Here is a 13,412-nt window from a genome sequence, read left to right on the forward strand (position 1 = left end):
GTGACGGTATATCTCAAATTTGGTCATACACTCGTACATAACATCTTGTACATGTATCAATAGTCCTATTTGGCTAACTTGTGCTGACTTTTGGCATTGGATGAGATCTACCATTCAACACTCAGATCAAGATTTTTACTTCGGGGATTATCCATCTTGCTACTCTTTAGACAATTTGAAGGTATAGTATTAGATATATAAGGTTCACATAATTTAATATGTATAGATCACGTGTTTACTATGTATGTAGTGTTATATTTGACTTGTATAGATAAGTATAAGTGGTCATAGATTACTTCCTGAAAGATAGCTTAGTTAGTTAACAATCTAGGGTTGTAATGTATTATATATACGACTATTGCCAGTGGAATAAGATCAAGCAATTATCATACACTTACATGGTATCAGGCTAATCCTACTCTCTCCCAAATTCTTCCCAGCCGATCATCTGCACTTCTTCTCTTTCAATGGCAGATAACAGAATCCATCCTGCTTTCACTATTCCTAATATCAAAAATCACGTTCCAATCACTATTGAACTCGATACCTCTCAATATACAACATGGGCTGAATTGTTCAAAATTACATGTCATGTATACGATGTGCTTGATCACATCTGATTCTTCAAACACCAACACAACCCCACCTACTCGACCTGCTAAATGGTCACGTTTGGAAGCAGTCGTGCTAAACTGGATCTATGGCACAATTTCTGTACCTCTTCTGACCGACATCTTCGAAGCAGATTCACATAATTTAGTATGTATAGATCACATTTTTAGTATGTATGTAGTGTTATATTTGACTTGTATAGATAAGTATAGGTGGTCATAGATTACTTCCTGAAAGATAGCTTAGTTAGTTAACAGTCTAAGGTTGTAATGTATTATATATATGGCTATTGCCAGTGGAATAAGATCAAGCAATTATCATACACTTACATATAGGAATGAGGTTATCTCAAAATCTTAACATGTTCAAGAAAGGGCATGCTCTTGATTCGATTGTTTTTAATTCCTTTAACTGATTTTTGGCTAGTTTTATATTCTCAAAAATAAATGTCTCATGTTGGGTGTGTTTGGATGAAACTAGCTAGAGCTGGAGCTTGTAGTTGGAGCTGAAGCTTATAGACTAGAGCTGGAGCTTATTTTTGAAGCTGGTAGCTGAAACTTATTATTTTCTACAAGTGTTTGATAAACTAGCTAGAGCTTATTTTCCACTAGAGCTTATTTTTCAATTCATAAGCTCTACTTTTTTTCATAAGCTACTAGGAGTAGCTTATTTTTTCAGAGTTTATAATTTTCATAAGCTCTATTTTTTATGTCTACTAAATAAAGTTCATTATTTGGAGCTTATTAAAATCATAAGCTCAAGCTTCTATAAGCTCTCATTAGCTCTCATAAGCTCCTGTGACAAACACACCCGTTATACTAAAATTAATTAGTAAATAAAATTGCACTCCAAGCATTTTTTTTTAAAACAAACATGTTAGTCAACTATTTATAGTCAATAATCTCCAATATATCATTCTCTCTTAATGTTAATCCATTAAATCTTTCTTGTAACATGACCCAAAACTAAATAATCAAAAGCAACATTTTTTCTCTTGTTAAATTTTAGCCAACCCGCCTTTCAAAAAAAAAAAAAATAATAAAAAATTTTAGCCAACCCAAATGCAAACACAAAGTTTCTTAATAACTACATAAGTTATTTTTCTTTTATAATTTTATAAAACTATTAATAAATGTATATAATTATGAAGAAGTTACAGAATTTTGAATCCTAAAATTTTCAGTAAGTTCGCACACTTTACACATGTGTGTTCGACAAAGTAACATGCCTTAATTACTTCAATTAATTCTACCACGTGTCACTATAGTGACCATAATCAACCATAATTTGTGCCACCATAATAAGTTGGGCGTGTTGTATAAGCCCATAACGTAAATCTAAAGCATTCACATTATATTGGGCCTGTTGTATAAGCCCATTATTAATATAAAACCCAATTTTAATCCCAAGCCCTTATCATTTGGGAGGTGATATTTACACTAGGGTTTTGTGTTCCTCTTGTTGTCCTCTCACTCGGAGCTTAGGTTAGGTTAGAATCAGCAGCAGCAGCCGACAAGCATTCAAAGCTTGCTAACTGTATACCTCTTATTCAATTTCATCAATTTCATCAATTTGCTTAATTTTTTTTTTAAATTTCATGATGATTAATTAATTGCGAATTGATATAATTTACAGTTTGATTGATCCATAAGTGTAAGAAATGGAGGGTGCAACTATTGTTGATGACGGAAAGGCTCGCTCTGATATCTTGCTATTTAACCGATGGAGTTATGATGATGTTCAGGTTAATTTTTCTGTCGATTTTAATTTATTTTATATTTTTGTTAATATTTGTGTGCTATTCGAATACACAAGTTTTATGTTTATAATGTTTTACATAATTTGTTAGGTTAAATTTGTAGTTTTGACTGTATTATTGCATTTGTTGAATGTAATAGTTAAGTGTCTGGTAATAGCGATTGCATTTCAATTGTGATTTTGTTATGAATTTATTAGTTGGATACGTTTAGTGGCGGAAGCAGGATTTTTTTTTTCTCAATGGGGGCGAAATTTTTTTTAAAACCGTAGAAACTTTTTTGGGCAGAATATGTAGGTTTTAGGGCAAAAAGTTGGAGGTTTTTACGCAAAATTTGAAGGTTTTGGTGCAAAATTTGTAGATTTTTGAGCAAAATTTGAAGGTTTTAGGGCAAAATATATAAGTTTGGGGGCAAAAAGAATAAAATCCACCCGGGTCAAAGTTGGAAAACTAAAAATTTTCCACTAAATTTTCAAAATCGACTGGGGGCGCCCCCCCCTGTCCCAAGTTAAGATCGCCCCTGGATACGTTTTTGCCAACTACAGTTTTGTGTATATATGTATATCATAATTGTGATTTGTTAGGTTAAATTAACCTAACAAATTATGTGAAACATAATTAAAGATGTTAGTGTGTCTTACTGTTTGAATATTAGTCTGTAAATACTTGTTATGTGGACTGAAACTGAACAAAATTATAGAAAATGTAAAAATAGGAATGCAATTCTTTTAAAAGACTCTTTTGCTTCGTTGGTCCCTTTATTATACTCCATTTTGCTAACAGCGTCCCTTGATTATTAATTTGATCTTTAGAATCCTTTGTTTATCAATATTTTGCAATCAGTGTCCCTCGGAGGGATGCTGATTGCAAATTTGAAATATACCCATTTTGCTAACAGCATCCCTCGAAGGGACGCTGATTGCAAATTTTTGATAGACGAACGATTCTAAATGCCAAATTAATAACCAAGGGACGTTGTTAGCAAAATGAGGTATAATACAGGGACCAACGGAGCAGAAAAGTCCTTTTAAAAATTGACATTGGTTTAGTAGTTTTAAAGATTATTTGTGGATGATTGTTAACCGTATAGATTGATTGTTAAGTTGAAACCTGGACTGAAATTTGGCCAATATAGAATATGTAAAAGTAGGAATGCAAGTCTTTATAATCTGATATTGTTTTAGTCGTATTAAAACTATTTTTTAATGATTGATAATTCTTTAGCAAGTATAAAAAAAGTGTCATTGTGTTTTGTGTTTATAAATAGGTTCCTGATCTTTCTGTTGAAGATTACATTACCGCTACTGCTTCAAAGCACCCGAAATTCATGCCTCATTCAGCTGGTAGGTATCAAGCGAGGAGGTTCAGGAAGGCTCAGTGTCCAATTGTGGAACGTTTGACCAATTCACTCATGATGCACGGGAGAAACAATGGTAAAAAATTGATGGCTGTTCGTGTTGTTAAACATGCGATGGAGATCATTCATCTTTTGACTGATGCCAATCCCATTCAAATCATCGTTGATGCTGTCATCAACAGGTATACATCCAGTCATCGACTGTTCATTTCGTGTTACAAGTGGTATATTTTGTTGTTCATTAATGCCAAGGTGTCAAAAATTGCTATTCCGGGAGTACTCAGTTGGGATTATATAGGGAGTACTTTGGCAACTCGGGGAGTACTCGGTTGTTGACTAAGTTTGACTTTTTTTGGCTAAAAGTTTGACGTTGACTAATTTTGACTAAGTTTTGACCATTTTTGACTGGCTTTTCTTGAGTTTTGGCAGAGTTTTGACTAATTTTTTCGATTAATCGAAAGTTTTGGCCTCTTTTGACTGAGTTTGACCGAGTTTGACTAAGATTGAACGACTACTTGCCGTGTACTCCCTGAGCTACAAAACCGTGTACTCGCCGAGTGATTCTTCGTTCTGAAACACTGCTTGATGCTAAGTTGTTTTGTTTTGTTTTTTTTTTTTTGACATGGTAGTGGACCGAGAGAAGATGCTACAAGAATTGGGTCGGCTGGAGTTGTAAGGCGTCAAGCCGTTGATATATCACCTTTAAGGCGTGTTAACCAGGCTATATATCTTCTTACTACTGGTGCGCGTGAAAGTGCGTTTAGGAATGTTAAGACAATTGCTGAGTGCCTTGCTGATGAACTAATTAATGCTGCTAAGGGCTCTTCTAACAGGTACATATAACTGTTTCCTGTCATGGATTTAGCAAATGTTATGGTTTGGTTTCAAGTTATGGTTGGATTGGGGTATACTTTATGCGGGCTGGGTTGACTTTAAGACACTTAAAAAGTCTAAACTTTGTGAAATTGTACTCTGTATTAAACAGTTTGTCACTCTGATTAAAAGTCCTTTTGTGTATATAAAGGTCATAAGTTTCTAAAAACAATGACTTAAGATGCTTTAAATTTCAATGCCTCCAAAGTGCAATTGTGGGCTACCTTTGACTTGCTAAGTATCTTTTATGTATTTTTCATTGATTTGTTAAATAATAACGAAGCATGAACTTCTCATTTAGTTACGTACCCACCTTAATCAAGTTTTTTTGTTTCTTGGTGTAGCTATGCAATCAAGAAGAAAGATGAGATTGAGAGAGTTGCTAAGGCTAATCGGTGAGGAAGACTCCTGGTTTTTTGTTTATTTGGTTTTATTTCATATCATGTGAGGAAAAGTTATGAAGACGTGTGTTTTCTGTTGTTATGTATTTTTGTTTTGATGCCTCTTTTTATGCTTCAATGAATGTAGTGGTGTTTGGAAGGCTATTTTGGTCATAATTGAATATTTTGAATCTATAAACCTTCCAAATTATGTATGTTTAAACTCAAAGTCTCGTTCACATTTTTATTAAAGTTTTGAGAAGATTTGGTTGTGTAAATTAGTGTAAAACTAGTTATTGAACCCTCGCTTCGCGCCGGGGTTCGATTTTTAATGTATTTTATTGTGTTTAGTAAAATTATTTTGTGGCTAACGATGATGTCGTTGAAGCGCAACTCGAGTCGAACTAAAAGGTATAACAAATTAACAATGCGTTTCGCTATGGAATTGTCGACTTTTAAAAATTTAACGCAAAATCAACGTGTATGAAAAGTACCTCAAATATTTAGCGTTTTTTAAAAAACGCCCGTTTTGCATATAGCTAGTGACATTGCGTTCCTAAAATTTTTTCGAGTTTAACGATGGTGTCTGAAAAATTTAACTCGTTGCGAGCGAGAAGATATGGGCCGTTGTGTGACGACCCGGAAATTTCCGACCAAATTTAAGCTTAATCTCTATATTATTTCGACACGATAAGCAAAGTATGTAATGTTGGGGTCTCAAAAATTTTAGAATTATATTCATATAATCACTTACCATTCACGAACATTGATGTGTATATGGTATAATAGATGATAATATATTATATGTAATTACAAGTATATGTCGTAATGTGTATATATATATATATATAAACATTTTGTGATAAAATTTATAATATCTATTTCCATTATGAAATAATACAATATAGTAAATAAAAGTATAATACTCAAATAGATAAAACATTATTAATATATTTATATTTACAAAAACAATATATGTTATAACTAAAATGCAAACACAAATATATAATAACAAAATGTATAAATATTAAATATTCAAAATGTGTTATTATGTAATGTATTATATTACATACTTATTAATAAATAATATTAAAATATTAAATTAATTATAAATTAAAATATAATTACTATAGTGATATCATTATCACATTCAATATCAATATCAACATTTATATTTAAAAAAAAATATATATATATATATATATATAACATATAGATATGAAATTTGAGATATATATAAATATTATTATTACTAACATTATCATTACTATTATTAATATTAAGATAATTAGTATTATGGTTAGATATTATTATAGTTATTAGAAAATGATAAAATTTATTAATATTACTATCAAAATTTTTATTATTTAAAATTTTTATCAATATTATTACCTGTTTGTATTATTATTATTAATATAGTTAGTACAAGTATTATTATTAATATTAATATATTAATTATTAACATTTATTAATTAGAAATTACAAGGAGAGAACTACAAATGCAGTTACCCTTCGATATCTGACTTCTGTTATATATTTTCCCGTGATTCAGTCGACTAAAAATTCCTAATACAATCCAAAAATTTGTTGAAGGTACATTTCAACGTTATTTTCTTTATTTTTATTCTTTGTCTGGATGTAAGTATCTGTCTCTATCAGTTTTATTCTATTGTATTTAATTTTCTGTTTACCCATGATCAATGGTCGATCCATATCTTCACGATATAACAAATACATACAACCAAAAGCAGTTTCACATCACCATCTATATTTTTATTTTATTTTATTTTCGTTTATATTTTTTTTTTTCTGAACGATTTTATGTCGACCCACAAATTGATATAAAACTTGAAGTTAGTGTTGAGAGATAACAGACAACCTCAAATCAATTTTTTATTTATTTATTTACATTCCTATCTACTTTACATTATCATAGCTGCTATCGGCCTGTTTTACTTCGGACTTCGACACCATCGAACCACACCATCACCAAAACATGATGTCCACTATTTTTCTGTTTTGCTACTTAATTAAACCACGAAACCCACTCCCTATTTCGGTTCTAGATACCCATTTAAGCACCACCTTCCACAAACATCATCATCGGACAACCACAACAAACTTACACAACCAATCCTCAAATCGAATACCAATACTTTCAACCAAATCAAACCATATCTAACGATCACCTTTATAATATTTCTACCTGTTTTCTTTTTCTTTTCCAATCCATAACCACTGCAAACTTCGTCCCTGTTAGAACTTCTACTATTGCTCATACAAACAAACCCATTAAACAAATGATGATGAAATTAAAGCGAAGATGGGGACAGATATATTAGATATAACATAATGATATACAATACAAAAGTGAGAAGTCGACTGGTTGTAATCTGTATTTCACGCGCTACCCTTTAAATAACTTGGCGGATTTTTTATTTTTTTTTATTTTACTTCAATGGCCGACAACACCTTAAACAAGTAACCCACTTGTGATCCTTAGTCGCATGCTATACCTTCGATACAATTGCCAGCGATATTTTTTTGATTAAATAAACATCCACTTGGTAAATATTTGGAACACCTGCGTGTCCTTTTACTTCTTTCTTGGCCGACAAATAGTAAAGAATGGGAATTGTTTATGAGCTGTAAAGAAAAGTTTGTGGTATATATAAAAAAATCACACGCCTGTTAATGGACCACTGGTATTGGAAATTTTATATTTTCTTGGGCCAAGATCTTTTAATTAACAAATGGACCGATGAGTTTTAGTGTTGGACTACATTTGTTTTATAGATGGGCCAAACTCATTTGAGATAATTGTTACTGCTACAGCTTATTACGATGCTGTTTTAAAGAAAGGGGGCGTACGAATGAGGGTGGTACAAGATCGTGAAGATTCGTTGATGATGATGGTTGGAAATAATGATTATAATAAGTGTTATACATGATCCTACCCGATATTATTGTGATGGAATTGAAATAATTCGGATAGGATACATAAAATAATAAAACGTATGGTAATGAAAGAAATGAATTAACAGAGTAGTGTTTGAGGATGTCTGGTCTAAATGAGAGGTTGCAAGTTCGAGTTCTGGCTTGGGCACTTTATTTTTTATAGCCTCATAAGGTAGTCTTAACATTATTATTATTATCATTAATTTTATCATGTTTATTATTAATATAAGTATTATTATTATTTTCATTATGATTATGAATATTAATTATTAATGAATGTATTATTATTATCATTATTATTATTATTAGAATTATCATTATTTTTATCATTATTATTTTTATTATCAATTTTATTATTTCTAACACTAATATTAGTATTTTTATCATTATTATTATTAGTATTATTAATATATCAAATAAAGATTTTCTATATAAAAATATATTATTTACTTAAAGACATAACTATATTAATATGTTTAAATATTAATTATCTATTTAATGCATATAAAAGAAAATATAGTTAATTTAGTTATTAATAAAACATATAAGTTACTAATATAACAATTAATAATAATACATAAATTTGTTCGACTGCCATTATATGTGTTAATATACATATAAATGATATAGGTTCGTGAATCCGATGCCAACCCTGCATTGTTCAGTTTCGTAGTATGAATATTTTTACTACAAAATATTCGATGGTGAGTTCATTTGATTCCCTTTTACTCTTTACATTTTTGGGACTGAGAATACATGCGCTATTTTTACAACTGCTTTACTAAATGCTTTTGAAATATATTTTGAACTGCGAATACATGAAATGCTTTTATAAATGTTTGACGAGATAGACACAAGTAAAACATTCCTCGAATGAATTATGTAGACATGATAATTGCCACCATTGAATTATGTGGACATGATAATTGCCACCATTGAATTATGTGGACATGATAATTGCCACCATTAAATTATGTGGACATGATAATTGCCACCATTGAATTATGTGGACATGATAATTGCCACCAATTGAAAAGTGAATGTTATATATCGAGAGAATGATTTTATACACATGTTATGTGTATGTTATTTTGTGTACGAGATATGTGTACAGTTACTAAGATTTATGAAAGATGATTTCATACACGAGAAAGGTGTACTGTATTTAAAAGATATCGCATGTACATTACAGGTGGGTATAGGATTCGGGCCCATTTGTACCATGCAGGATTTAAATCTTGTGGTCTATCAAAATGATGAATTTTATTGTTTTATGATAAACCTATGAACTCACCAACCTTTTGGTTGACACTTGAAAGCATGTTTATTCTCAGGTATGAAAGAAATCTTTCGCTGTGCATTTGCTCATATTAGAAATATTACTTGGAGTCATTCATGACATATTTCAAAAGACGTTGCATTCGAGTCGTCGAGTTCATCAAGATTATTATTAAGTCAATTATAGTTGGAGGTATTATGAAATAGTATGCTTGCCGTCAACTTTCAATGTAAAGGAAGTTTGTCTTTTAAAAACGAATGCAATGTTTGTAAAATGTATCATATAGAGGTCAATTACCTCGCAATGTAATCAACTATTGTGAATCGTTTATATTGTATATGAACGGGTCCTTTCACGTTGAATATTTGGATGGAGTTTATTTAAGATTTTTTATGAAAATGGTTATTTGACACTTTACCCCCATATTTGGGGGTTGATTTGAATTTTTCAAAAAAGTGTGGGAGCTTTTGTTGGGAAAATGAAATTTAGTTAAAAGTTAAAACTTAAAAAGAAAATGTGAAAAATCGAAAATGCCCCCGTAACTATTCATAAATTTTGTCTGTTAATTAATGTGTAAATTATCACTACCTGATAAGAGCATGGGTATTGCATTGATATCAGATAATCTAGTGGCAGTTCGAGTAAAATGGTTTGTAAATAAAAAAAAAAAAAAAAAAAAATAAGTATTGGTTTTGTAGTGTAAATATTTGGTTAGTCCAAAAAGTCTATTCCTCTCTATTTTTTGTGAAGTTAGAGGTCGACTCAAAGAGACAGGATAAGTGGTGGTGCTATCATCAAATCAATGCGAGTCATTTGTGACTTTCGTTGAGAAAACGAGTACCCTCGTTGAGCAAATGAACGAGAAAAATGGGTAAGTTGATCGATTCTTATGAGTCGTCCAACACCCGACTTGAATTGTTTGCCAAGCAACTTTCTACCCATTTTCCCACCACGAACTACCAACTCAGAACAATATCCAATCAACTAGCCGCCCACGTTACCACCACCATCGACTCAACTCACGCCAAAACAAAAGCTACCAAATCCATGACTACTAAACACAACTCACTGTTCATTCCTACACCACCAATCTCTAAGCAATTATCCACCCAAACCGCCACGAATACGTCTACACACACCTTGCTACCCCGACTATTACTTTCGCCAACATCTTTACAAACTTACCCAAAATCGCTCATGGTAAACCCCTACAACCTGGTCCCACCTTCACTACTATCGCCTCTTTAGTTCCCGGGATCACAAGGGATCCCAATAAGCTCGTGTTTCTTGAAAGGTTTACGAAGCTAGCGAAACCTCGTCCTTGAATTGTTTAATATTCTCAACAAAATTAGATAGAATTTAAGTATGATTCCTCGATTTTAAGTATGATTCCTCAATCTGCTTACGATTACCTCAACATATGAAATTACAGTGGTGCACAACTTTGTGTTATCATCAGTTTTCCATTCCATATCTATGTCGCTGGTCCTGTAAATCATTAGGGATTGTGCCCCTGCTCCATTACCTCTTAATTTATTTTATTTTATTTTTTTGGCAAAAATAACTAAACAACCATCTAAAAAAACTATCTATACACGAGCTTCCTCCTAACACCCCGATAAACCTAGAAACAAACTAACCAAAACTAAACCGAATACTACACAATAATAACAGGAACCAGGTCAAACGAACTAAGTGAAATCAACAAACGAATAAAAAGTAAACGAAACAACACAAGACAAACCGAGACAAAATATATTGTTGAAAAATCCAACCATGGTGACCAAAGTGATTGCCGCTGCAAAAAATGCTACCGTCCACTTTGTTTTGTACAACCTGATATAGAAAATACGATAGTAAATCATATATATAAGTGAATAACATCAATCTTATGGCCCCGTCAGTGACCTTAATACCTCCGTTAAAAAAAAATCCTTAGAATTAAAATTGAATAGAAAATACTATGGTTTTGTGCCCTATAATCTTGATCAAACCAAATGTGGCTGCGCTTTTCATTTTCATCTGTTGATCAGGAGTTTGCTAATACAGAACAGGGACAACGTTTCTTTTAAGGCGAAATTATGTCTACTGAACTTAACTTAATTTTACGGTAAATGAAAACGACTGTGTGTTCACAAAGCCGAAGATAATGCATGTGATCAATACTGAGTAGAAGCTGAATACATGTCAAAAAAAAAAAAAAAAAAAAAAAAAAAAAAAAAAAAAAAAAAAAGGTAATGTTTTTATAAGTCTTTTGTATCCTTGTATGTTGTACATTATTTACAAAAATAAAAGAAGACATTCAAATTTCACACCTTTTGTTTCTATAGAGTTCAATATCCTGATGTTTCCCATGATCCTGTTGCAGTTTCGTCAACTATAAAATAGTGAAATCACAACGTAAAATAAGCATGTCATTAATTAGGACGACTTGGCAGCTTGAAGTGTTGTTGTATTACACGGATCTTGATTAAACACAACGACCTATAGGCGGAAACTATGATCTTTTGATTCGAATACTTGAAATCCTAAGGTTTCGATAACCTAGATGATTAAACCTAGATATTCAATAGCCTAGAACAAGTGTATTCGGTTGTGGGTTGTGAGGGAGTGCTGGAATCGACAGGAACCAAGAAACCAAGTGAAAAATACGTAACCTCAATTAGTTCCCGTCATCTCATATTTATATAAGACCCAGCTACCATCGGCTCGATGGACTTAACCATCGGTCCGATGGTCTTCTCCCTCGGGCCGAGGGTCCCTGACCCTCGGCTGTGTTTCGATCGTCCAACCAATTAAACAATCGTTACACTAGACATTCATTCAATAACATAATCATAAACAAACCTTAATAAGGCAAACATAATAATGTATCAATGTTCATTACAACTCGATAATAAAAAGAACAATAAGAACTAGGGATTATGCACCAACAAACTCCCCCTAAGACCTAGTTCGACAAACGCACAAACAAACTCTAAAGTAGGTCTTCAGTTCTTCATTCTTTACTCTACAGGGAACGGATCAGTCACCAAATTCCTCAACCAGCACAACTCGGCCACTCTTACGTACTGTTCTGCTTGTACACGATTTTCCCTGCGATACATCATTTTATTCAGGTACAACGTGCATATATCTTCTTCACAACAATTACGTAGCCAAATTGGATCCAAAACCCTGATTGTATCATTGTCATCACCATGTTCCTTTTCCAACACAATTACGGCTTCCTCCGAACGATCATCATAATACCACCAACGGAATCTCTGGCTGAAGTGCTGCGGCATTCGTTTAACCCTAATCGTACGCATGTACTTCACCGGAGCATACCTTGCAATCCTACGAACAACACCTGTTCTCTTGTTCGTTCGGTATTTGATCGTCGGGAACTGCGGTCTCCAGACCCTGTCTCCTTTAAAACTCTTAGCAAGGAAGGATCGTCGCACAAAACCCGCGACCATGGACGCAGTCGGATCACCCTCTTGATACATCATCCTGAGCCTGCCAATCTGAAGAAATTCAAAATACGGTAATGACTTAAGTTCCCAGCCATACTTGATATAGTCCACCCCGTACTCTTTCTTGATCGCATAAGCATTAAACTCCTTTATGTAGGCCCAGGCTATGATCTTGCCCTTGCTCAGCTGGTCTTTCCTCTTAGAAATTGAATCTAACCAGTTCGGTTCCAGGTCCGGCTTCTTAAACCACTTTCTATCTTTAGTAGTCTCTGCCCATTCCTTCTCTAAACCAGCCTTCTCTTCCTCACTTAAAATCTTTGTACCCATCGGTATCTTACCCTCAGCCATCTTCTCTTTACACACACGGTTAATCAATTCTTCACCTTCCCGGAAGTACTCAGCAAACGATGGAAAATCCTCAAAACCCTCGTACTTAGGATAATCCTCTTCCGGTTCATCCTCAATAATCACATCATCAATTCCATTCAGATTATCCTGATCACTAGCCACAGTCTCTACATACTCGTCATCCGATTCACGTCTTGCGGACGACGTTGCTGGTGTAGCGTCAGCAGGTGTAGCGGTTTCTTGCTCTTGACGCACCAGCCATTCAACCGCTTCACTTGTCGGCTCCGGAGGGATTTCCCTCTCCTCTAGATCATCATAAACAGATAAAACGTTCAGCTGATCCTGTGCAGACAAAAAATCAGATAAACGAAAAGCACTAATAGGTACAGCA

At 33.1% G+C, this 13,412-nt stretch overlaps 1 protein-coding gene across 1 annotated transcript; it reads left to right on the forward strand.

Moving 5' to 3' along the window:
* Positions 1-2,221: 2,221 nt before the first annotated feature.
* On the forward strand, positions 2,222-5,234 carry LOC139877218 (small ribosomal subunit protein uS7-like). The gene is made up of 4 exons (XM_071864630.1): positions 2,222-2,356; positions 3,636-3,907; positions 4,355-4,558; positions 4,943-5,234. Exons 1-4 carry the CDS (start codon positions 2,273-2,275, stop codon positions 4,995-4,997), a joined length of 615 nt encoding a protein of 204 aa, XP_071720731.1. The 5' UTR covers positions 2,222-2,272; the 3' UTR covers positions 4,998-5,234.
* The last annotated feature ends 8,178 nt before the right edge of the window (positions 5,235-13,412 follow it).

Source organism: Rutidosis leptorrhynchoides, chromosome 11, assembly GCF_046630445.1.
Source record: "Rutidosis leptorrhynchoides isolate AG116_Rl617_1_P2 chromosome 11, CSIRO_AGI_Rlap_v1, whole genome shotgun sequence".
NCBI classification, from domain to species: Eukaryota; Viridiplantae; Streptophyta; class Magnoliopsida; order Asterales; family Asteraceae; genus Rutidosis; species Rutidosis leptorrhynchoides.

Excerpts from the sequence above, each read along its gene's own strand:
- LOC139877218 (XM_071864630.1), top strand. The coding sequence starts at position 2,273 with ATGGAGGGTGCAACTATTGTTGATGACGGAAAGGCTCGCTCTGATATC. Across the intron at positions 2,357-3,635 it reads GGAGTTATGATGATGTTCAG|GTTCCTGATCTTTCTGTTGA; the intron begins GTTAATTTTTCT and ends GTTTATAAATAG. Across the intron at positions 3,908-4,354 it reads GTTGATGCTGTCATCAACAG|TGGACCGAGAGAAGATGCTA; the intron begins GTATACATCCAG and ends TTGACATGGTAG.